The 26,211-nt window shown below is 49.7% G+C and overlaps 1 protein-coding gene across 2 annotated transcripts in view; it reads left to right on the forward strand.

Annotated features, from left to right (window-relative positions):
• SLC22A1 (solute carrier family 22 member 1) overlaps positions 1–19,854 on the forward strand; it is a 29,618-nt gene extending 9,764 nt beyond the window's left edge. Inside the window, exons 4-11 of one of the 2 annotated variants that reach the window (XM_042940226.1) lie at positions 210–378; positions 1,624–1,738; positions 1,971–2,077; positions 5,316–5,530; positions 8,394–8,502; positions 15,704–15,816; positions 17,130–17,229; positions 19,298–19,854. In XM_042940226.1, coding sequence (XP_042796160.1) covers positions 210–378; positions 1,624–1,738; positions 1,971–2,077; positions 5,316–5,530; positions 8,394–8,502; positions 15,704–15,816; positions 17,130–17,229; positions 19,298–19,364 — 995 coding nt within the window. In that variant the 3' untranslated portion in view covers positions 19,365–19,854. Of the gene's footprint in view, positions 1–209; positions 379–1,623; positions 1,739–1,970; positions 2,078–5,315; positions 5,531–8,393; positions 8,503–8,944; positions 9,179–15,703; positions 15,817–17,129; positions 17,230–19,297 lie in introns of those variants that run through there. The other variant, XM_042940227.1, reaches the window with a different exon arrangement.
• The last annotated feature ends 6,357 nt before the right edge of the window (positions 19,855–26,211 follow it).

A 26,211-nucleotide genomic window follows, 5' to 3' on the forward strand; every position in this document is an offset into this window, starting at 1 on the left:
GACCAGCTCGAGAGAGGCTGGGACGAAGGGCGGGGTGTCTCCGGGAGCCTCGATCAGCAGGACTTGGGAAGGAGCCTGGGGTCAGGCAGGCAGCGGGGGGGGGGAGGGGGGGCACCGGGGGGGGGGGGAGGGGGGGCATGGGGGGGGGTGGGCGCAGGGGCTCACCGGGGAGGGAAGGAGCCAGAATAGTGACTCATCTCGTGTCTCAGTCACAGAATTCATGGGCTTGGGCCACAGGCGAACCGTGGCGATCCTCTACCAGGCGGCCTTCACGGTGGGGCTCGTGCTGCTCTCGGGAGTGGCCTACGCCATCCCTCACTGGCGGTGGCTGCAGCTGGCCATCTCTCTGCCCACCTTCCTCTTCCTGTTCTACTACTGGTACGTGGGTCCCCCGAGGCGGCCCCGGCTCCTCTGTCCAGCCCCGGCCCCCTGCGCGGTGACCCCGGCTGCCACACGGGCCGTCCTCCACATGGCCGCGGTGGCCACGGGCACGGGCATAGGGCTGCTACCACTCTCTCTGCCACTCGGGGTGGTCCGTGTTCTGACAGCGGCCCTCATTCCATGGGGAGCTAGCCTCAAACGGGGCCTCTTTAAATTCGCAGCCCCTTAGATGGAGAGGCAATGCTTCAAGTCCCACAAAACCCCACCTAGCCACTTGGTAGGCATTTGCTGTTGGTTGAATGAATGAATGAATGAATGAACGAGCGAATGGGGAATGTGCACGTTAGGCCATTGTGAAACAAACCGGCCCAAACGAGCTGTCGATCTCACTAGCTGCCGGCACTTGGCAGGGTCCCCAGGGAGAAGCATCCGGACGGATGAGTTCTGATGGTGGGGCCCGGAAGGGGTGCAGAGAGGGCTGCGGACAGAAGTACCTCAGCCCTGCCCCTGTGGTCACCGTTCTGCTGAGGGCAAACCTCATCTGTGGGCGGCACCGCAGTAGACCCAGCCTCTCCCAACAAGGGCTGACTAGAAGCCACCCACTGGTGCTCAGGACCAGCCTGCTCTCTCCTCGCCAGGCTGCAACCAGGGGCTCTCCGGGGGGGGAAGGAGGGTCAGGAGGGGTGGGGCCACGCCAGAGTGTGTTCAGAAGACCTTCAGCCAGAGATGCTCAGTCTCCGAGTTGTAACATCCTTCCCTGGTTTGAAATGGACAGCCTGCTATCTCCCCGGTGTGAAAGGAAAGTGAGATTGGTTTATTTAGTTTGGGAGAGATTTCGAGCCTTGTTCGACCGCCCTCGAGTTACACGGAGACACCTGCTGTAGCCCAAGGGGTGGGGGGCACACGGAACGTCCATTCTGGGTGAGGAACAGGGCTCCCAGCTTCCAGCAAAGAATGGGGCCCCTGCTCCATGAAATGCAGGCCACGTAGGAAAGCGGTGGTTCCCTTTTTGCCCCTAAATCTTAGCAGGTGGCACTGAGAGTGTGAGGGGCCCGCAGAGCTCCTTCGTGCGCCCCCTGAGCCAACACAGGGTGAGCCCAGATCCTCGTCCGCTAGCTGCTTGAGGACTGACAGTCCCCACGTGAGGCGCGTGGGTTGCTCAGAGCAACATCGCTTCGACCAGGGCTTAAAATGGGACGCGCTCTGGGGAAGGTGCCACGGAGTGACGATCTGTGTCTGCAGGTGTGTGCCCGAGTCTCCCCGCTGGCTGCTGTCGCAGAAGAGAAACGCTCAAGTGATGAAGATAATGGGCCACATCGCCCGCAAGAATGGGAAGCTGCCACTTGTTGATCTGAAGGTGATGTGCTGGCAAGGGCTTCCTCACATCCCTGAATCTGGGGGTCGGGTTTATGATTTAGAAAGTGCTTCTGGGGCTGCCTTGAGAAGCAGGAAGGCACGGGAGGCAATGGGGGTGATGAGTGCCGAGCACAGGAAGGGCAGTGGCCGACCGCGGGGCGGGGTGGCTCTGAGGGCTTCTTCGGCTCCCCCCGCAGTTAGGATGTGGCTGACGCTCTCCGTCTGCCTCCTAGATGCTCTCGCTCGAAGAGGACGTCACCGAGAAGCTGAGCCCCTCCTTTGCAGACCTGTTCCGCACGCCACAGCTGAGGAAACACACCTTTATTCTGATGTACCTGTGGTAAGGGGCCCTCCCTGTGCCTTCCCTGCCAAAATCGGTGAGCCTGCCCGGACGCCGGGGTACAAGTTAAAGACAGCGGAGCAGGGCGCCTAGGTGGCTCGGTGGGTTGAGCGGCCGGCTCTTGACCTCGGCTCAGGTCGTGGTCTCACGGTCAGTCATGAGATCGCACCGAGCGTGGAGCCTGCTTGGGATTCTCTGTCTCCCTCTCTCTCTGCCCCTCCCCCCCCCAAAAAAAATAGATGAATAAACATTACAAAAAAGACAGTGAAGCAATGCCGGTGGAAAAAGAGAAGCATGAAAAGGAATTTTTAGATGAATTTCAAGCAAAGAGCTCTTAGCGAGACGTCTTTTTTTTCTCCCTTGAGGGCTGATTAATGGGGAAAGACATCCTTTTAGTAAGAAGAGCATGTTATGTCGGCGAGGTTAACAGTAAGTTGAGTGAGACATGACGAAGCGTTCCCAGAGTTGCCTCAAACCCCACGTGTCCGTCTTTTGGGAACAGAAGAGTCTTGATTTCACTTCGGCAGGTGATTTCAGTGGCTCCTGGTGCTTCCAAAGGGGACGATCCCTTCCTCACACCTCAGAACTTCAGAGACCCTGCCCTGAGCGTTTCTGTGTCTTTATGATCCACTGATTAGAGAACTCTTGGACACCAATGGACTCACCCTTGTACCCCCTGCCCACCCCCAGGGTCTGTACCTCCCTCCAGGTTGCCATCTTGCAGTTCTCTACCCCGTTCCCTCAAAGGACATCGGGTCGGCTCCCCACTACTGGGGCTTTGTCGTTGACATGCTTCTCTAACACCTGGGGCTGAACAGCTGGACTGTGGGCTTCCCCTGCTGCTGGTGTAACTCATTTTCGCTTCCACATAAAGTTTTACTAGAACTAAGGGTTCAAACTAATAGGGTGGTGCCTGGCACATGGGAGCCCCACAAATATTTGCTGAAGGTTGAATGAATAACCACTGTTGCACGGAATCCATCCTAAATGCATTAGACACCAGCCAGGCTCATTCCCGTTGCCCCATCAGTCACCTGCCACGCCTCCGTGTTGGTCCCCGAGTTTGGCAGCCAGCCCCACGATGGGTCCCGGGAGCCTTTGCAAACACCCCTGCTGCCTGTGCCCTCCTGTCTCCCTCCTTCCTTCTTCCCCTTACCACTCGCTGCCCGCATTTCCATCCCCTAGCGCACTCCTCCTAAGGGGGGGCGCTTCGGCTCGTCTGCTCTCACACCCCTGCACCCAAGCCCTCAGCAAATTCTGCTCTATTTTGAAAATGTGTTCAGAATCTGACGTTTCGCATCACCTGCCCTCTCAGTTCCCCTCCCGACGGTCGTGATCTCTTGCCTGTGCTGTTGTGGTACCTCCTAGCTGTCCTGTCTGCTCCCACCGCCGTCCCCCGCCGGGCGCTGCTCACAAAGCAGGCAAAGACCAGGTCGCTCCCCTGTCCACGCCTCCCTAATCCACGGAGGATAAAACCAGATCCCTTCCCGTGGCCTCCAAGGCACTGACCCCGGACACCTTCCCTCCACCTGCTCCTTCAGTGCAGAAACTCCGGCTGTGTGACTCCAGAAGGCCTCACTATCCGTGACTCAGCTTCCTCATCAGCACGTGGGGCCATGATAGGACTTACCTCCCAGGCGCGTTGGCAGATTCACGAGATAACATGTGTGAACAGCTTAGAACGGTGTCCGATGTAGACGCGGGAACCCCTCAGTACCAGGAGGTGCCATTTTAACACGCACATGCAGTTCATGGGTTCTGCCAAAAGATGGCAGCCCTGCACATTTGTGAACCGTTTGGGGACCGGAAAGTCCAGGCCCTCCGTTCCTTTCTCTTAAATCAACGTCTTTGTCAGTAATATGTGACTGTTCCCGTTTAACTGGCTAACTGGCACGGAGGGGGCCCCTGGGCTTATCTGGACTCACCAAGCTACAGGCGACGCCTTCCTTCACGTTGCCTTCACCCTTTTCTCCAATCAGGAATGAGGCAGGGCTGGAAATGAGAGCCTCCCAGTGGTTCTCTGCGTGCAGCTTTAGAAAACAAGGGGGTATGTTAATGGGACGCATCAGTCGTGATCTCGGTTTTGGAGCTGGTGGGCAATCCAGATGCTGGGATAAGAGCAGTTTATCGTCAACCGAGGTCTCTTCTCACAGTGTCATAAAATGTGTCCAGCCTCCGAAATCATACAATGTCACCTAAAAGGACACGTGGAACTCTCTGAAGTCTCTCTGAGCCACTTAGCTGGTCCCCATCGGTCTAGGTGCCTTGTTCTGTGACACTGCTATTCTCCCCTGGACGGTGCATGGATGGGTCATGGGGTGGGCTACAGGGGGTAGCTTCCACAGGGTGGAAGACAGGGGGACAACGCCACTGTGCAGCTGGAGAGACTTGGCCGGTATCTGCTCTGCTCTCTCTGCGTACTTGACCTTGGGGAGACACCGATGCCAATTACTGCTCATCTTTGCCGAGTGCTCTTCCGGTGCCAGGAAGCCCACCAGGTACTTCCTGTGGGGCAGGGAAAGGGTGCAGAGAGGGCTGTGGAGAGAGGTATCTCATCCCTGCCCCTTTGGTCACCGTCCTGCTGAGGGCAAACCTTACCTGTGGGTGGCACTGAAGTAGACCCAATCTCCCTAAACGAAGGCTGGCCTCTACGCCTGTACGTCCGTGGTCAGGACGGCTGTCCCCTCGTCAGGGTGGAACAAGGGAGAGGTCGCTTTGCCCGAGTCTCCATGTTTGGGCGGGATGGGACTTGCCTGAGTGTTCCCGGAAGACCTTATTCCATTTGCTGATGAGGGAATTGAGGCACAGAGGGCTTAGCTAAGTTACTTCGGGTCACACGGCTCATACAGCGGGCCTGATTACTGAACCTTCTCACCCACCTTCTCCCGCCCGCCTCCTTGTAGCTGCCGGAGGATTAGACGAAGTAAGGCCCGTGCAGGGATCCGCGTGGGGCCAGGCCGCTAGGTCGCAGGAAACAGTCAGGGTCTCTGGGACACGTGCTTATGTCCTGGAAGTCATCGTCTCACGTAAATCTGAGAGGAGCTGCTCCCCGAGGGCCCCTCTAGGACATCCTTGCTGACGATTATCCCCTCTTCTCGGATTGCTCTCGGACATTCTAAATCAAGGGACCCACGCTCCTCTCCAGCTCGTAGGGACCTTTGTCCTGGCTGCCAGAATCCTCCCTCCCTGCTGTCCCACAGACACTCTGCCTTACACTCCGCCTCCCCTCCGTGCCCAGGTTCACCAGCTCTGTGCTCTACCAGGGCCTCATCATGCACGTGGGCGCCACGGGTGCGAACCTCTACCTGGATTTCTTGTACTCGGCTCTGGTTGAATTCCCGGCGGCCTTCATCATCCTCGTCACCATTGACCACTGCGGCCTCATCCGCCCGTTGGCCCTGTCAAACCTGGTGGCGGGGGCAGCCTGCTTCGCCATGATTTTTATCTCACACGGTGAGCTGTCCATCATCATCTTCTAGGGAACTGAATTATCCAACTGTGGGAACAGTGTTTTCGCTGCTCGATGAGCCCCTGGGATAAGAACAAAGACAAAGATGGGTGTTCCCTTCATCTACAAGGGGTTTTTTTCGTTTTTTGTTTTTGTTTTTTAAATTGAGGTATAACGTACACTCAATGAGCAAATTATAAGTATAAAAGCTGATGAGTTTGTCCATAGGTATATATCTGGGTACCATGACCCAGATTATGTGGCACATTTCCAGCACCTTAGGAGGTTCCCCCATGGTCCCCGACATTCCATATTCAACCCCCCTGTTCAGATCACCGCTGCTCTGACCTCTGTCCCTGAGCGTTAATTCCAACGGTTCTTGAAGTTCACACGAAAGGACCATACGAGATGTGCCCTGTGTATTTGTCTTGCTTCGTTCACTCGTTCCATCTGTGAGATTTATCCATGCCATCACACCGAGCGTAGTTTATGTGCTTTTTCATCGTTGTGCAGCATTCCACCGTATGAATCCCTTGCCACTTACCTGTCTCACTGCTGACTGACCCTTGTGTGGTTTCCAGCATCTGCCTCTTGGGATCTAAGCTGCAGTGAACATTCTAGCACATTGTCTTGTCATGGTGCGGGCACCGATTTCCCTTGGGTACAGATCTGTGAGTGTGTTTTCTGGGTCGGGGCGGCATATATGTACCCCTAAGTAGATGCAAACAGGCTTCCAAAATGGTTGGACCAATTTATACTCCCACCGATGATGCCCACGTGTCTAATTGTGACACATCATCACCAACACGGGGTGTGGCTAGTCTTTTTCACACCAGCCATTTCGGTGGGTGTGTGCTTTCATCCTTCATTCTTACAATCCAGGATAATCCAAAACAGAATCATTTTCGTCAATTTTAATTTCCAGTGCACAAATTGCCTTTCCTCTTTGTTCCTTTGGGAAGATTGTTAAACCAGATTTGCTATTCTCTCTGGTTTCATTGCTTGCGCTCTGGCCTTGTTGGTTAAGTGAGTTGTTTTGGTAAGCTTTTATGGAGGGTATTGTGGGAAGCGTTTCCTGAACTCTGTCTTCTCAAGGAACAGGCTAGATATAGATCAGGCTGAAAATAAAAAATAATAAATACAAAAAATAAATAAAAAGAGGTGGAAAAAGGCAGCTCAGTTTTCTCCCCCCTCCTTGCATGGTGAGAGGACAAAGAAGACAGGGAAAGGGGCAGAGGCCATCTGAAATAGATTTTACCCACCTTCTCCCGCATTTTCTTGTTTCTAGGATCCTGGAAAGATAAATGAGAAGTTTTGTTGTTGTGGTTGTTGTTGTTTTTTAAGTAACAGTACTGGGTACAGAGAGGGAGCTTGAGGTCTGAGACTGTTCAATTATCAGGCAGGCAGAGCCCAGGCATCATGTTCTGTGGTCCCATCCTCCCAGGTCCCCCTCACAGCCCCACCCTCTCCACTTGGCCTTGATTTAGTACTTGTCACATTAGATGGTAAACACTCACTCCCTCGTCCAGGAAGTATTTCGAGTACCTTCTCTGTGGCCAGTGTGCATCTAGGCCCTGGGATCTCAGCAGAAAGTTCTTGCTTTGCAGAATTTGCATTCTAGAGGGAAAAAGAGAAGGCGAAGCGTGGCGGGCTTAGTCCTTGGTGTGGTGGTCAGGGGTGGCCTCGGGAGACCTGAATGAGGGGAATGAGCCGTGTTGCCGTCTAGGGAATGTGCTTCCCGGGGCGGGGGGGGACAGGAGTGGGAGTCTCCCCGAGGAGGGCAGAGCTGAGCATTCAAGGAACAGCTGGAATCCTTGCACCCAGAATCAGGAGAGCAGGGGCAGGAGCGATGGACGGAGGCCCAGTTAGCAGGAGGTGGCCTTGGACTGTACCCCAGTGTGGAAGAGAGGCACTGGGGGCTTTGGGCAGGGATGGCCCCACAGTGCCAAGGGGAGCCGGGGCAGTTGAACAGCTCAACAGATTAAAGACCCCAGAGTTTGTGTGCAAGGCCCTCCCTCTACGTACGGAGTAAACTTCATCTTTTCTCTTTAGGAAGCTGGGGCGCGTCCTTGATTAGCACAAGGTGGGGAGACTGGGCTGGACCTTGTGGCCAGCTCGTTCCTAAGGCCACCGTGTCCTCTCTCCTGGGAGCCTCACGCTGGTGGAGTGAAACAGAGCAGGCTTCCGTGAGCAGCCAATATCTGGGGCCAGGGATTGAGATGGCATAGTGGCTGTGACCCAAGAGGCTTTCTAAGTGACCTGGCATGTCACAGGAGCCACTTGTGTTTGTCAGTGTTTGGGGCGATCCAGGTGGAGCAGGTGAAGGTGCCCAATTCTTGGATCAGTCCTCAACAGGGGACGGGCTTCCTGGACCGTCATGTAATCAAGAGCCCGCAGCAGTCGGCTAAGCGGAGACAAGGTTTGCTTCCCTAATGCTCACATCTGGGACTATCTGGAGAAGGGTTTTGGTTTTAAAAATGTGTTTGGAAATGAACCCTAGATGGAAGATTAGAAATCTGGTCTGTCGGCTCCAGGATAGTACCTAAAGGGCTGCATTTTTCGTGTACCTACTGTGTTTCCGGAAACCAAGAGACAAAGAAGGAAGTCACGTGGCTGACAGGAGGCAGAGCTGAGACTCCAAATGCATGTTCTTTCCCCTGCACAGAGGAGCCCCCCTTCATGTGTCACGGTCAAGTTCCGAGACCTCTCAGGACTGTTTACTTATCCCAGAAGGAAAGAGTTAGACAAGACAGTCCTTCAGGCCCTTCCAGCTCTAAAGGCCAAGCTTCTTAACCTGACTCCTCGAGGGAGGGAACTCTGTGACCGCAGTCCTCATGTGAGATCCCCACCTCTGTGTTTCCTGTCCAGATCTGCACTGGCTAAACATCACAGTAGCTTGCGTCGGCCGAATGGGAATCACCATCGTGTTCCAAATCGTGTGCCTGGTGAACGCCGAGCTGTATCCCACGTTTGTCAGGTGGGCGCACAAAGCGGGGTGGGGTGGGGGGGGCGGAGGTCGGGTAGCCCCTGAAATAGCTGTGCACCAGCCAGGCTCAACGAGGACCGGCACTTCTAAGACAATTCCTCAAGGCTCCCCCAAGGTCCGTTTGGACATCGAGGCGGGGGTTGGGCATCAAAGAGCGCGTCAACACCCGATTGTAGGAGAGAACGTGAGATGGAAAGGTTGGAGGAGACTGTGCAGAGGGCAGGCATGAGAGAAAAGGCATCTGCATAGAGACGGGAGAGAGCGGGAGACTGAGTTTCAGCCCAGCCCACGGCTAGTGGCACGAACTCCCGTAGCTCCATCCGTGCCTGTAGACACACGTTGCGTAGACAGAGTTCCGACTGGCCCAGTGACACAGGAAGCATTTCTAGAGCTGTGCCATTTCGCCCCCAACGTCATTATTTCCATTTTACAGATGAGGAAGTTGAGGTTCAGAGAGGGATACAGGACTCGCAAGAGGCACACAGCTGGAAAGTGGCAGGGCGTCTGCCCTGATGCCCACCAGAAGCCCGTGCCTTTCCCGTGATGACACAATGCTTGTCCGTAAACGTAGCAACAGGCCTGGAGCACTTATCGTTCCAAGTCAGGTTCAGACCAGAGTTCACTCTAACACGCACAGTTTGCTGAATTTTTATTATATGTGTGTTCATTTACCTGCCGCGACGATCGGTATGGAGACGTCTCCATCATCTCCAAATGCTTCCTCGTGTCCCTTCCCCACCTCCAGCACCTGGCAACCACTCATCTGATTTCTGTCCCTTTGGTTCTACCTTTTCCAGAATGTCATGTCAATGAAGTCACAAGGCAGGCAGACTCGGTGTTTGTCTCCTTTCACTTAGCGGGACGGGGGACGTCACGTAGTTGCCCGCCTGCGTCCGTGCTCTGCCCCTTCTGAGTGCGCGCTGAGTGCTTTTCCGGCGTGTGAATGATGTGCCACGATTTGTTTATCCATTGCCCAGTGTATTGGCATTGACTGTCTCCAGGTTGGAGTGATTACAGTGTAGCTGCTCATAAACATTCAGGTACGGGTCTCTGAGTGGATATGTGTTGTCGTATCTCGTGGCCACAAACTTAGGAGTGGCTCATATGGTAAGTGTGTGTTTAAATTTATAAGAAACCGTCAGAACGTTTGCCAAAGAGGCTGCGCCATTTTGCGTTCCGCCAGCCACGTGAGACATCCTATCGTTCCACATCCTCATCAGCACTTGGTATTGTGACTTGTCTTTTTCTTTATTCTTTATTTTTTTTTTATTTTTCGAAGTCATCCTGAGAAGTAGTGGTATTATTGTGACTTTAAATTACATTTTCCTAATTACTAAAAATGTTGAGCATCTTTGTATGGACTTACTGCCATCTGTGTTTTAGGAGGCTTAGTTTTAAATGAAGATTATTTTTAGGGTAAAAGAAACTAACCACTTTACTTAAAGGTTGAATTCGGACCTTCGTTAGAATTTGGTCTATTTCCTCAAACTGTCTCTTCGGTCTGTGTCACTCTTTCTGGTGTGCTATTCCTCATGCCATCATGCTAGTAGTTTCTAAGGAATATTCCAGCTCCCCAATCGCTCAGCTGCACAGCAATCTGAACCCATCAGTCAGCCAGAAGGTGCAACAGTGGCCCTGATTTACTGTCCTCTTCCCCACCTGCCCTTCATTAAAAGGCTCTGTCTCATACTTTCATCTATAAAAGGTTGCTTGGACTGAGTACAAAGGGATGAAGGCACATTAAAGAGAAAATCTTCCACATTTGGCAGTCCTGAGCCCGGAGTCTAAAATAGCCGGGCCAAACAATTCCATTGTCATGGCCACCGGACCCAGGGGACTGGCTGAAAATGTTAACTGTCAAAGGGCCTGAGTCCCTGCTCCTATGGGAAAGAAAGCCAAGCAACCCATCTCAAGGAGCCATTTGTGCAGAGAGCCTGTTGATAAGGATTCTCAATAACTAGAAACGGAAGCCAGAAGTTCAGAAATAACTTTAGGGGCGCCTGGGTGGCTCAGTCGGTTAAGCATCTTTCTGACTCTTGGTTTCGGCTCAGGTCGTGATCTCACGGTTTGTGATTTCAAGCCCCACGTCGGCTCTGAGCAGAGAGCGCGGAGCCTGCTTGGGATTCTCTCTCGCCCCCCTCTCTGTCCTTCCCCTGCTCACACACACACACACACACACACACTCTCAAAATACATAAATAAACTTTATTAAAAAAAACTTTAAATGTGATCCATACACACACAAGAATAAGAGTCATGAAAGTTCTGATATTTTCAATTGATAGAATCCAATCGAAACTGTTTTTTTTTTTTTTTTAAAAACGGGTTACTCCTGTTACTTTATTACTTTACAAGAGCTCCAAATTTAAAAATTACTATTGAAGCCATCTTGACCCTGCTTCTTACTCACAGGAGGCTTTAGAAATGAACAGCCACCTTCTGACTGCAGCACATATTGTCAAGAACGTTCTTTTGGCTTCAGGAGGCTCTGCCTTGTGTTGGAAATCGTCTCTCCTTTTTGTCTCCTCACTCTGGCATGGGCTGCCTGAAAACGGGAACGACATAGCGTACTTCTCTGTACCTGTAATAGAGCTGTCCTGAGCGGTCCCCAAGGGCCCGTAGAATGGCTGAGTGCAGAAAACACCACACCATGTGGCTTTCCCATAAGGAACTTAGCTCCCTCTCCCTACTGCTTCTAGCTTCTGTGTGCTTATTACATTTTTTTACTTCTCTAAAACGTAACTGCTTAAAATAACGGCGTCTTTTCTTTCTTCTCTTGGAAATGGCACTGAAGCTATTCGAAAAATGAGAATAAACAAAGCTGCAAATGCCAACTTTAAAACTAGGATGACCCTGGGGGCGCCGGGGTGGCTCAGCCAGTTGAGCATCCAACTTGGGCTCAGGTCATGATCTCGAGGTTTGTGAGTTCGAGCCCCGCGTCGGGCCCTGTGCTGACAGCTCAGAACCTGGAGCCTGCTTCAGATTCTGTGTCTCCCTCTCTCTCTGCCCCTTCCCCTGCTCGTGCTCTCTCTCTTTCTCTCTCAAAAATAAATAAACATAAACAAACAAACAAACCTAGGATGACCCTGAAAGACAAGTGTGAGAAGAAGGGCTGCTGAATGCAGTGAGGTTTCAGAGGGTCTGGAAGATTCCAGGGATGCACATGGTGACAGTAACCCTTGGACAAGGCCAACAGTTTTCCAAAGCAGGAAGCATACCGGGGAGGGCACAACCCACAGTCCCTTGTTTGCAGTAACAGGATGGCTTCAGGGGCTGGACCCGTAAGCTCCATCCCCCCGACCTTGTGAGGCCGAAGGTGGTACAGGTAGAGCGAGGCCACAAGAGACCATTCAGGGACCTTGGAGATGGCGGTGTGCGCGAGGCAGGGTGGAGGAGAAAGACCCACCACGGTGAGCAATTCTGTCCTGTCGACCCCTGTCGATTGGGAGTGAGAGACGTTAAGCATCTGATCGCATACGACCCAGGTCAAAAAGAGAATCTGTCCTGACCCGGCACGTGGCCTGGCTCCTCTCCACAAATTCTTCGACACGGCTGATACAGGAAGAGATCCCAGTAGTAAAGATGGATGATAAAAAAGCAATCCACCCAGTTACGCAAATAGACCATGAGAGAAAAGGAGAAAGGGAACAAAGGGCAAAGGACAAATGAAGAATACTCACGAGCAAAATAGTGTCACAAAGCAGATGAAAACGGTGACCCAAAATACCACAACCAAATGCAAACTCTGCCTGAGTCATCTCTATCAAATGAAAGCCTAAAGCCAAGATAAAAGTTCTTGGGTCAGAATATGGACCAGATGATAGAAATGGAAACCTGTTTGAAAGCAGTGCAAAGGAGAACCGATACAGTGAGGGAAAGGCAAGGTAGATCTGAGAATTGCAAAATGAAACGGAAATAAGCAAAGAGTTTAAAAGTCTTGGAGATCACACACACACGCATGCACACGCACACGTGCACATACACACATCCCAAAAAAGATAACAGAAAGAGTGAAACAAACAAAAAAAAAACCTCCAAGAAATTAAAAAAAAAACCTTCAAGGAAACTTCTAGAAATAAAAGAATGGTTGACTCTATGATTTGAAGTGGCACATGGTGTCACAGGAAAAACCGACTCAGAAGGAAGCGATAAGGAATATTCTATTAAGTTACTGGGCTGAAGGTTTGAGTCACAGATCTAGGGGGAGTATCTACTTGATATCAGATTGATAATCATTAAATGGGGGATTAAAGGGTATGTGGTTTTGAGTACAAACAGCAGAAAATGTCAGAAATCTGACAATAAAGAAAGGCAGAACTAACGGAGGCAGGGACAGGAAAGGAGAGGGAACGTCAGATGTGGTGTGATAAGCTGATTTCCTTTGTGTACTTTCTCCAGCTTGGGGGAAAAATGTATTATTAAAAGCTGATAAATTGCATAGTGTTTTAGGTATATTTTAAGATGTAAGGAGAAACACGAAAACAATGATACTATTAACTAAAATCAGTGCAGGCAGGGATGGTTTGAGGAGGAAGTGGGAATACACGAATTTTATAATTGTTTATAATAGGAAGTTAATGAATACTGTCTAAAGAAATACAGTATTACATGTATTAAATAAAATTATAAAAGTAACATTTGGAATAAAAATACAAGCCTTCCAGGGCACCTGGCTAGCTCAGTGGGAAGAGTATGGGATTCTTGATCTGGGGGTCATGAGTTCAAGTCCCACACTGAGTGCAGAGATTACTAAAAAACAAATAAACTTAAAAAAATACAAACCTTCCAAATTATCAGAAAAAAATACTGATAACTAACACATATTGAAAATAAGACACTAGAAGTGGTAAAAACCATGACATAAAAGCTAACGACAGAATTAAGACCAAGCGTTTCTGACATTTAAATAAACACAAAGAGACTCAAGTCCTCTATTTAAAAAAAGAGACTCCTTGAGTTGATTACAAAGCAAAACTGAACAATTTGCTCATAGTTGAAGCACAACTTCTTGGAAAGGTTGAAAAGAAAAGAATGCATGAAAACATATCAGTAAATGCAGACAAAAATATAGCAAGAGCCATAATCTTATCAGACAAAATTGAATGTATGCCAAAAATGTATTTAATAAGATAAGGAAGTCCCTAAACAATGATTAAGAGGAAATCCACAATGGTCTCACAGGGAGATTTTACAAAACATGTAATTAATAGAAAACTCCAACGATACTCAAACTATTCTAGACGATAGAAAAAGGAGAAAGATTTTTTAAAAATTTTAATAAAGCTAGCATAATACTGGTATCAAAGAACAACAAAGATCAAGAAAACAAGGAAACTATAGGTAAATATTATTGGTAGAATTTTGATTAAAGCCCTAAACCATATATTATCAAACAGAATAGTGGGACATTGAAGTAATAATATATCATGTCTAAGATGAGCTACTCAGGAACACAAAGTCCAGTATTAGAAAATCTAATGGTATAAACCATGCTAATAAATTGAAAGAGTTTTATAGAGCTAATAAATTAAAGCTGACAAATTAAAACTGTTCTGTATTATTTCCATTGGCAGTGAAAGGCATTTAATAAATTCAACATCTACTCTTGCTATTATAATCTTTCCATAAAACATGGATAGATAATTTTTACATATAATTCCCTCAATATACTTTTTACAGCTAAGAAGAAATATCCTGTTGAAAACTGATCAAATAAATCATAAATATGTTTACAGGTATAGTGGCAAACACTGAGAGATGATATAGCCAACCAAGATGCAAATAGGTATCACAGAAGAAGCTTAGGTCATATCCTAGAGGATAAAACTTTTCCCAGTTTATTGTTCCTAGCTTAACCATGTTTTTAAAACAAAGTTCAAGACTATTTATAGGAATACAAAAATACCCAGCACTGAACAAGCAAGATTTATCAACAGTCAGAAGAAGTATGAATGTTCTAAACACCCCAATTAAAAGTCAAAGATTGTCAGATTGGACAAAAAAGTGATACCCAACTGTATACTGGCTACAAGAAACTCACTTTAAATATAGGGGCAGAGATAGTTTAAGAGTAGAATGATGATGGGGCGCCTGGGTGGCTCAGTCGGCTCAGCATCTGACTTGGGGTCAGGTCATGATCTCATGGTTTATGGGTTTGAGCCCTGCACTGGGCTGTCTGCTGTCACCACGGTGCCTGTTTCGATTCTCTGTCCCTCTCTCTCTTTCTGCCGCTCGCACGCGGTCTCTGTCTCAAAACAAATACATAAACTTAAAAAAAAAAAAGAGTAAAAGGATGGAAAAAGATATTCCATACAAACACTAGTCAAAAGTGGCCGTATTCATGTAAGACAGAGTAGATGTCAGAGCAAAGACTATCACCAGGGAAGAAGAGAATCCTTTCAGGTAGGATCATTTCTCTGATTCTCTTCTAGGCTTCTTCATCCTCCCATCCTTAATACCTTCTCGCTGCCCTTCCCTATGTCTTCGTGGAAAGAAGAAAGAAAAGAAAAAAAAAGAAAAGAAAAGAGGAAAAGAAAAGAGAGAGAGAGGGAGGGAGGGAAGGAAGGAAGGAAGGAAGGAAGGAAGGAAGGAAGGAAGGAAGAGCTCAGCTTGCACCAACCAGTTCTCCAACTTTCCAGATACCCCCTGGGTATCCTGTTCCATTCTGATGGTAACCTCATGGAGTTAGTGCAGATCCCACGGGGTAAGGGCTCAGTCCCACAAGACTGGCCCCACCTCAGATGCCAGGCTGGGTCTAAATCAGGACTCCCATATCCCCTTCCTCAAGTTCAATAATTTGCTCTATCTCATGGAACTCAGAGAAACACTTATTTGCAGTTACCGGTTGATGATAAAGGACATAATAAAGGATATAAATGAACGGCCACATGAAGAGGTACCTAGGGTGAGGCCTGGAAGGGTCCCAAGCACGGGAGCTTTTGTCCCCGCGGAGTTGGGGTGGGCCACCCTTGCAGTGCATGGATATGTTCACCAACCTGGAAGCTCTGAACCCCACATTTCGGGGTTTCCATGGAGGCTCTGTTATGTAGCATGATTGACTGAAGATCATTGGCCATTGGGGATTAACTCTATGCCAGCCTCTCTCCCCTCCCTGTGCTTGCTCTAGGATAAGGTTAACCTTTGGGAAGTTGGGTCACAGAAGCAGCATCTTTTTTGTTCTCTATTTTGTCAGGAACCTTGGAGTGATGGTGTGCTCCTCCCTGTGTGATCTGGGCGGGATCATCACCCCCTTCCTGGTCTTCAGGCTGATGGAGGTTTGGCGAGGCTCGCCCCTCATTTTGTTTGGTAAGACTTCCTGGGATGTTTATTATTCCTTCTTCCCAGCCCAGCACGATTACTCAACAACTATTTGATGAGCGGATGATGTCCTCCAGTGAGTTTACAGATGACAAGGGTGGCGCCTTCCCTGTCGCCGTCTCCTGGCTCGCTCTGTCTTGCTCCACGGGAAGATAGGAGGCCATTCCTGGAAGGCAGGCCAGAGGCTTACATTCTATGGCTCCGGAGTCCAATAATTGTCTCATAGGACAGAATTTGAGAGGCCTCTGTTGACACAGCCTCCTCCTTTCTTACGAATTTGACTCCTAATTTTTGTGCATTTCACATGTAATTGCTGGAGGCTTAAAGATGCTGAATTATCACTCTGCTGCTTCACAGCGGAAATAGGGACAAATGGGAATCGAAGTTTCGTATCAGCTGTGATAGTGATGAAGTTGGATTAGAGAAGGAGGAGGGGACTCTAATTTCTCTCCCCAAACTGAGACCTTGGGACCTCCGAGACCCTGCTGACCCACTTGGTGGAAGGCAGAACGGCCATCTACGTGCAGAGAGGTGCTGTGCCGGGGCCCAGGCATAGCACGAGGGAGAGGGCGGGGGACAGAGGAAGGGAGAAATTAGGAGAGGGGAGGAGGGATGGGGAAGGAGAAACGAGAGAGGCCCACACTGCCCACAAATATATTATCTATGCTTCGTATCAAATATGTAGTAATGTAATATTAATATATAGTAACTATAGTATATATTATAGCTTATAAATGGTAACTATTATATATATTATATATAAAACAATACATTATAATGCAATTATCTAATGTGTATACTTTTATATATAACTATAATATATGGAATATACATTATATATAATAAATCAATCTGCTAACACTTAAACATCAGTTACTGTCCAAGTTATTCTTATGTAGAAGTAAAATGAAGGCACTATTCCCATTTATTTATTTTGAGAGGGTGGGAGGGGTCGAGAGAGAGGGAGAGAGGGAATTTCAAGTAGGGTCCATGCTGTCAGTGCAGAGTCCAACTCAGAGCTGGAACTCGTGGACCGTGAGATCATGACCTGAGCCAAAACCAAGAGTCAGACACTTAGCGGACTGAGCCACCCAGGCGCCCCACTATTCCCCTTGGTCACTCTGACATTTCCCCAGTGATCCTATTGCTTTAACTTTTGTTTCCTAGATGTTCCCGACTTCTAAACACCCAGTGTCTCTCACAGGTGCATTATCTAGCCATCCCTTTAGCTAGCGGTCGGCATCCCTACATGGTGTCGGCTGTGCTCTAACGGCTCCGTGTGAACTCTGTTTCGTTTGAAGCGATATTGGGCCTGGTTGCCGGGGGGGTGACGCTGCTTCTTCCTGAGACCAAAGGGGTCACTTTGCCAGAGACCATCGAGGATGCAGAGAACCTTGGGAGGTGAGCCTGTGGTGCCTGGGGACTCGGGGTTCACGTGAGTGACACCTGCCCCCTGGTATCTCCATTTCCTCTATCTTAGTGGTTTAGGAGCTTCACAGATATCTGTGCATTTATTTATTTATTTATTTATTTAAACCAGAGCTGCTGTAGAGAGAAACACGACACATATATCCACTGGCTTTGGGTGAGGAAAGATTGGAAAGCACGAATATATGGTTTTGGTTGGCAGTTAGCCGTTCTGAACTGTGGGACTGAGAACATGTGTCTGAGATGCTGACTGAACAAGGGCCGAGTCCCTAGCTCACCAGGAGCTAACTGCCCTGAGTTGGGAGCTATTTTTAAATCAGTCTTCTGTCCTTTTAGCAATTGTTGGTTCTGATTCTTTTTTTAAAAAAAAATTTTTATGTTTATTTATTTATTTTGAGAGATAGAGTGAGAGCAGGGGAGGGGCAGAGAGAGAGAGGGAGAATCTCGAGCAGGCTCTGCGCTGAGCACAGAGCCTGATGCGGGGCTTGAACTCAAGAAACTGTGAGATCATGACCTGAGCCAAAATCAAGAGTTGGACACTCAGCTGAGCCACCAAGGCACCCCTGTTGATTCTGACTCTTTAATGACTTTCTTTACAAAGGAAGAGGGACTTAAAACTTTCATTCTTGTGACAGGGACAAGGACTTTAATGGAGTCTCAGATTTTTCTCTTACAGCAATAAAAAAGGAAAGGAATAAGCAATGCTTGAGGAGGTAGCCTCTCGGGTCCCCCTCCAGGCTCGCTCTGTGGATTCCATAGGAAAGAGCATGAGTCCCTGTGACATAGAGAGAATGATCTAGGGAGTCAAAGAGATCTGGGCTCAAATCCAGTCATCTACTCAGCCACATGACTTTGGGGATGTCGTTGAACCTTACAGGAAGTTTACCTCCTTGCCTGACAAATAGCCACACTAATACTCGCCTTGGAGGATTGCTGGGAACATTCAGTGAGATAAGGTGGGGGGACAGTGACTGATCATGTGCCCCACACGTAGTAGGTGTTCGATAAACCTTAGATTTTCTCCATTCTTCTTGCATATTGTGTAAACTCCTCGGTGATTCTCAAAACTTAGTATGCAGAAGGATCACAAAAGAAGAAGCTTTTGAAATGCAGATTCCCGAGCCTTCTAGGTTTGTTGATTTAGTAAATGAAGGGTGGGACCCAGGAATCTGTGCTGTTAATAAGCTCTGCCAATGAAGCTCATAAGTGCTTCATAAACCTCACTTTGACAAATTCTGGATGTCTCCGTACTGATAAGGGACAAAAGTATTTTTTTTTAAAGCGTATTTATTTATTTTGAGAGAGATTGAGAGCACGAGTGGTGGGGGGTAGGGGCAGAAAAAGAAGGAGAGAGAGAATCCCAAGCACATTTCTTGTGGTCAGCTCAGAGCCCGACTTGGGTTCAGTCTCATGACCGTGAGATCATGACCTGAGTTGAAATTAAAGGTCAGACATTTAACCGACTGCACCAGCCAGGTGCCCTGGGACAGTCTATTTTAACTGTAAACGCATTTTCTAGTTGATGACAATATGCCTTTTTGGGTCCCAAATAGGTAGCTAATATTGATTATCAGATTAAAAAAATTTTTTTTTAATGTTTTCATTTATTTTTGAAGGAGACAGAGACAGAGCATGAGCGGGGGAGGAGCAGAGAGAGAGGGAGACATAGAACCTGAAGCAGGCTCCAGGCTCTGAGCTGTCAGCACAGAGCCCGATGCAGGGCTCGAACTCATGAAACTGTGAGATCATGACCTGAGCCGAAGTCGAACGCTTAACCAACTGAGCCACCCAGCCGCCCCTGATTATCAGATTTTAAACTATGTCATTACAATTCATTGATAAGCACCGGGTCATCTCTTGAGATATCCCTTTGCTGGTCCTTTTTGTGTTCCTTGCTACCCTCCTTTTCTCCTTTTGTTTTGAGACATATTCCTGTGGACAATTTTGCAATAGTTTCTTTTCCCTTCTCTCTCTTTTGCAATAGTTTCTTAGTCAAAACATTGTTTATTTTAATGCTCATTTTTGTTTTTGGCGGTTACAGGATAGCAAAGGCCAAAGAAAACACGATTTACCTTCAGACCCAAACAGCAGAACGTGCAGGCACGTGAGAGAGATGCTTCGCTGAGATCAAAGATGGGGTTTGCATCCGAAGAAACGCTTAGAAGCCCTTACTTTTCTGTGCTCTTCCTCACTTACCTGCCCCTAAACCAATATTCTGAACAATACCAAATATGCCTCATTTTACTTTATTTTCTTTCTTTTAAAAAATCTCCCAAAGCCCTGGCCTCTTTTTATCTACTTTCCTGGCAGGAGCTGTTGGTGGTTACCAGTTACTTAATTATCTAAAGTATTTCGAAGATCCAATCGAGTTTAAATATGGCTATAAAAGAGGCCTCTGTAACTGGTTTCCTAGAATCTGTGTTGCTTCATTCCCTCCGAAAGAAAATGTCTTTGTATTGGGAGTATTTATCTTGGCAAAAATATTTCAAGGTGTAGCTTTCTTGAAGGGCACTTGGTTTTCAAACATGGAGACTCTCCCGGCAGACCATACCCGAATCACGTTTACGTACGACTCATGGAATAAAGCGTGATCCTCATCCGCAGGCCAGAAGTACTGTAACTTTTTTAGGAAGCGGTTTCTGCCACCTTTGCTCGAGGAAGGTTGTATTCAGTTTCACTCTTGGTTTTCATTCTTGTTGGTGATTCTAGAAGGTAGACTCCTATGCCAACTATAAACTATTGTAGTAAATATATCAAAGAGTTCAGTTTACCACCAGTTATGTAGTAACTGGTTTAAGTTCTGGTGGAAGAGGTGATTTCGTTCCTAGAATACACAAAAACCTTTGTTTTAAAATTTCTTTCCCTGTGAAAGAAACCAAAGACAACGTAATACCCTTGCTTTGGAGCACCTTGGGGAAAAAATATATATATATATATTTTTTTCCAACATTTTTTATTTATTTTTGGGACAGAGAGAGACAGAGCATGAACGGGGGAGGGGCAGAGAGAGAGGGAGACACGGAATCGGAAACAGGCTCCAGGCTCCGAGCCATCAGCCCAGAGCCTGACGCGGGGCTCGAACTCACGGACCGCGAGATCGTGACCTGGCTGAAGTCGGACGCTTAACCGACTGCGCCACCCAGGCGCACCTGGGAAAAAATATTTCTAATGTGAATCGGAGGCCTGGGGAAAGGCACGGGGCCGTGTGGTCAGCACTTCTGGCCTGCTCGGCTAAGTGATGGTCTCAGGGACGTGAGGCCATGGGTTTGGGCCTGAGCAGTCTTTGATCTTCCTTTGAGAATGGATGTTGGCAACTTGGAACAAGCAAACAAACAAAAGAATGTTCTCGTCTGCCAAATTCTATTTTAAAGAATTTAAAAGTCGGGGGTAGGTGCCTGGGTGGCTCAGCCAGTTGAGCATCTGACTTTGGCTCAAGTCATGACCTCATGGTTCATGGGTTTGAGCCCCGTGTCGGGCTCTGTGCTGACAGTTCAGGGCCTGGAACCCACTTCACATGGGGGGTAGGGGGTGGTGACAGCAGGGCAGGAAGCACTCCCTTCCAGCCTTGTGCCTAGAACACGGTGCGTTCTTAGAGAGGCAGCATGAAGTCACGGGAAGAGTCTGGACTCTGCTCTGACCCGGAAGTAGTTCCCACATCTCCATCTATTGATTTTATGGCTCCTTAACCATCCGAGCATCCATGACCTCCTGGCACCCACCTCTAGGTGGGTTCTGGGGTTACAGAAGCTGCAGATCACCCAGGAACGTCACACCAGCCTCCATGCCACGTGGTCCCCACATCTGTCGTGCACGTGGGTGTCAACCATCTCCACTCCACCAGCTCACTCCCTGCATCTGCTTGTGAAGGGCAACGTGTCCTATTGTCTGTCTTACCTCTGCCTCCTCTGTGCAGCTAAAGGCTGAATGACTGATGTTTCAAGATGTCACTGGAGCAAATCAGAGACCTATTAGGCTTACTAAACAAGGACACTTTTCAAAGGCCATCTCGAGACACATTCGTAGATAGGAACTCCCTCAGTCACGGCAACATCTTAAAGCCGATATTATCATCTCCATTTCAAAGCTTCGAGAAAGCTAAATTCAGAGACGGTAAGTGGCTCGTGCTGCCGAAGCAAGGAACTGGGCCTTGCATTTAGCTCTTCTGGACCAGATCGCAGGAGAGATTACGAGCTTCCATTCTAAACATAAAAAATGAAGAGGGGGGACTATTCTAAGAGGCGTGGTCTCTTACGAATGAGTTTCTGGGTCTTAGAGACTTCCATTCCTGGCTTTTCTGATTATCCATTTGTCCCCTGCCACAGGCCTATGGGTTGAATGGAAGGACAGAGGGAAGTCCTGAACGTGCTCTGGGCAGTGGTCTTAAGGTCCCGTTCCCAGGGCCCGTTCTTCGCAGTCCCCGCTCGCTCACTGACTTCTTCAGCCTTGTGGGTGGCATTAACCTTGTTCTGGGTTCCTGTCCGAGTGAAGTGTGTTACCTTTTTCCCCCCCTTGTGAGAAAGATGTGCACATTTAAACTGCATGCGTGTCACGGTTGGTTTTTGGAGATGTTGGGCCGGACTAATCCCAAATCTCTCCCTGCAGCACCTGCTGCTTTCTTGGGCAAATCTGATTTGGGGGTGAAAGAACTATGAAAATCTGGTTGCTTGGGAGTTCGGAGAAACAACAAGACTATTAAAAACTATAGTTCGGATTTATCCAGAACTTGCTCCGTACCAGGTACCATCCCAAGCATTTTTAAAATTTTTATTTGAGAGAGAGAGAGAGAGAGAGCAAGTGCATGAGTAGGGGAGGGGCAGAGAGAGAGAGAGAATCCCAAACAGGCCCCATGCTGTCAGCACAGAGCGCAGCGCGGGTCTTGAACACACAAACCATGAGATTATGAGCTGAGCCAAGATCAAGAGTCAGATGCTTAAACGACTGAGCCACCCGGGTGCCTCCCATCCCAAGCATTTTATATCATCTCATGAAACCCTCACAGCACCTCCATGATGCTGGGTAATATTCCCTAAGTGCAGAGAAAGGGAAATGGAGACAAAGAGAGGTTAACCAGCATGTCCAAGGTCAGCAGGTAGTAAGTGGAGGACCTGAGGTCTCTCCCCCAAATCCACATTTAAAAAAACTTTTTTTAAATGTTTATTTATTTTTGAGAGAGAGAGAGAGAGAGTGCAAGCAGGGGAGGGGCAGAGAGAGAGAGGGAGACGCAGAATCCGAGGCAGGCTCCAGGCCCCGAGCTGTCAGCACAGAGCCTGACACGGGGCTCGAACCCACGAACTGCGAGATCATGATCTGAGCCGAAGTCAGACGCTTAACCGCTTAACCGACTGAGCCACCCAGGCGCCCCTCCCAAATCCGCATTTTTAACCAGATGCTGTACTTCCTCCTGAGGTCCAGGCAATAGTAGGCTCATTCATTATTTACAGAAAACCCAGAAACAGTAAAGCCATTCTTCCGTGGGGAAGACTGAGGCCTCTCCTGGTTGGTCTGAGCTGGAAGTTCTCAGGCGCTGCTCTGGGGCCACCCCGAGAGGGGCACTGTCCTTACAACGGCAACATTGGGCACCTCTCTGCAGCTGGGGAGCGGGTTCTCCGCGGTTCTCAGACTGCACCTTCCTGACTCCGGCCTCTTGATGTTTGAAGTTTAAAACCACCAAGAAACACACAAAATGAAAATCACGTCAAAACCCACCGCGTGACGGAATCCCGTAGAGGGAGCGTCAGCTGGTCACCCCCCACCGGGTCTCGCCCCCGGGGGGCGCGTCTCCGTCCTTCCTCTGAACCCGGGGCCGCGGTGAATATGGGGCAGGCTGAGTTCTGGAGCACCGAGAACGTGCACGTCCCCCCGCTCTCCTTTCGAACCCCAACTCTGGCCGCCACGTGAACAGCAGCTGTTGTCCCACGCTGAGCGGTCACAGTAAAGCCAGAAAGCGGACGACGCACATCTTGGCACCGGGCGGCCCACTAGCGAGGGCGGAGATTCAGGACAGGAGAAAGGCCGTCTTCCACCCGCCGACTGGAGAGACACACGTGCCCTGGGCCGGGCAGAGACCGCGAGAAAAGCCGAGGACTCGTGCCGGTCTTTGAGAACACGTCCTGGGCCCCGACCGCCCTCCTCTGCCCTGGCTCCCGAGGGGGTGAAGTCTGGGCGAAGTTGGCCTGTGAGTTACCAGCGTCTCCCAAATATCAGGGGCTCGGATAAGATATTTTTGTCTCATCTTCAAGAATTTCAAGGGCACCCTGCCCCAGAGCTGGTGGGGTGGCACAGGGCGGGGCCCAGGTGCCCCCCCACGGCTGTGCTGGGCAGGACTTCCCTCTGCGGCCGGGACCCCCCGGTCGCATCCATCCCCACCGCACGCGCCCGCACCACGGGAGACAGGGCCCAGATGAGAAGGACGGTCTTCCTTTAGGGGCACTTTCTGGACGTGGCACGCGGCTCTGTGTCCCACTGGCCAGCACATCGAGAGAGAACGGGACACGGGGGGCTGTGGCCCTCACATAACACTGGGGTTCCATCACTGAGGCAGCGATGGGACTGGATATTGGAGGACAACCAGCTGTCCGTGCTGTAGCTGGCGGGCGGCCCGACCCTTCAACACAAAAATCTGAGGGTCTGGGAGGAGGGCCCTGCCCCAGTGCCCCAGGGGCCACAACACCCATAGGGCACTGTCCACACCACCATGGCGTGGAGGGCTGGGCGTCGGTGGCCGACGAGGCGGCAGCCGCACAGATTCCTCGTGCGGCCGTGTGAGGAGCCCCCGACGGCTTCCCATTTGGTGAAAGGAGCGTGATGTGACTCACGTATGGCCATCGTGTCACGGGGCTGGGTGTGCACCGTCAGCTGGCCCCGCGAGGGGAGAGAGACCCTGGGAACGCCAGCAGGGACACAGGCTGACCAGTGACCGGCTCCCTCCGCGTCACGACACGAAGGAGGCCTCCAGAGCCCAACGTGCCGCCCTCTTGGGAGACTGGGCAAGGGGAAAGCTTAAATCCCCCGCTTTACCTGAATTCTCCGAGAGAAACCGGAAGGGGTCAAGTCTCCCTCGACTTGGCTAGATGGAGTTTTCCACTGCCTGCCGGGGTGGGGGCTGGAGAAGACTCAGTCACAGACACACAAGGCCCCGCGTCTCGCACATTTACATTTTGGGGCCCCCGGGAACTCATGGGGACAGGCCATCCCCTTCGGGCGGCAACTCGCTTTATTGAGTTAACATTTTGTCCATTTCTGGGAACACAGATCTGACTTTTCGATAGTGGCTTCATGGTAATGAGCTGAGCCACGCACGTTATTCAAGGACCAAACACCACCTTGGGGCCTTCTGTCTCGTGTTTGTCACAATGTCGAGACCGTGCAGGACCCATTGCTGTGCCTCCAAGCATTTTGTGTAGAAGGCGTATATTCTACTTGCCGAACCAAATCCTATTTGTCTTATGAATTTATTTCATTCTCTCTCTCTCTACACACACACACACACACACACACACACTACACATATATATTACATTTCACATTGGACACTGCATTACATACAAAATCATCCCAAACGTGCATGACTGCATTTGAAATCCCTCAATAGGTACATTTGCCAAACATAGGAGTTAAAAATTGTGCTCCATTTTAATTCAAGAACTCCCCTCTCCACTAGGGACTGTACTTAACCCTCAAATGCAAGAGAAAGGGTTCTTACCTTCTGCCCCTTCGGAAGCTTGAATGGAGGGGAATGGTCTGTGTCTCCAACGCTGCTGTCCCCCTGGGGAGTGACATAATTGATTCCAGGGACCGGATGGCCTTTTGTTTAGCTAATGTGCCCCACTAGGACCTTTCGGGAAGGCAGAGGTAGGAAGGGGACAAGGAAACAAAGAGCCAGTTGGCTGCCCCGATTTATGTAAAGCTCAAAGCTTCTTTCTAGATTAAGATGGGGGGACAACGGGAGCTAGAAGGAGGATGTGGGAATAAGGCGCCCGTTTGGTCAGGTGAGCCCTCACAGGTCAGGTTCCCACGCCTGAGCCGCCGTGTCCTTCAGTCGCCAAGAAAGAAGTGAGGACGTGGAAGATGGACAGGTGTCCTGCAGCTGGCACAGCTCACCTGTGGCAATGGCGGGTGCGGTTGGGTGGGGTCTAGAACATCCTCTCAACGCACTGACAAAGTCCTTCACTGTGTGTCCTCCCCACACCTGAAAACAAAAGGGATCACAATAGCCACGCGGCCCCAAAGAAATTTACTGCGTGTGTGGGTGGCTCGCTCTCACACAGACCCTGGCTGGTGACATCAGATGGAGTCTTTGCTGGGCCCAGGAGGGTCATGACGGGGTCTTTGAAGAGCCAGAGGGCAGCTGGGAAGAGAAGTTAGTAAGGCATGGTCCTGTCCCCCACCCTTCACGTCAGACTCTAGTTGTGTTTCTAGCCGTGAGGCCCGGAGGGAGGGTCGGGACTATTTAGAGGACCATGCTCGGTCACCCCGTTACCCTAATTTTGAGAAAGCCTGTCAGCTTGCGCCTATGCCTCGGGCACCCTCCAATCATGATGAAAATGTTACCTCTGCCTGGTCCAGATATCAGTCAGCTCTGTGTCTCCCCGTCTCCCAGCGCTGTGACTTCCTTCTCCGGTGCTGATGTCACTTCTGATTCCGAACGCCGGTGCTCACAGACACCCTCCGTGACTTACCGTCCGGCTCAAAGCTCCAGGTTGTTTGGTTTCCATCTGCTCTGGTATCCCAGCCATTAATATCGTTAATACAACGTGGATCAGTCTTCTTTAAACGGTTGGTAGTCGACCTGTGGAAAGTAAGGCTTTTGTGGTCTGATTTTTGTGTCACATCCAATTGATACTTTCAGTCAAGTGTCTCGACACTGCTCGGAATTTCACTCCGTGGCTGAGGCTCCCTCTGGTACCGCTCTGCCTGCTGCAAGGGCCCGTGGAGCCGTGTCATCATGCTGCAGAA

This window comes from Panthera leo, chromosome B2 (genome assembly GCF_018350215.1).
Source record: "Panthera leo isolate Ple1 chromosome B2, P.leo_Ple1_pat1.1, whole genome shotgun sequence".
In the NCBI taxonomy this organism is placed as follows: domain Eukaryota; kingdom Metazoa; phylum Chordata; class Mammalia; order Carnivora; family Felidae; genus Panthera; species Panthera leo.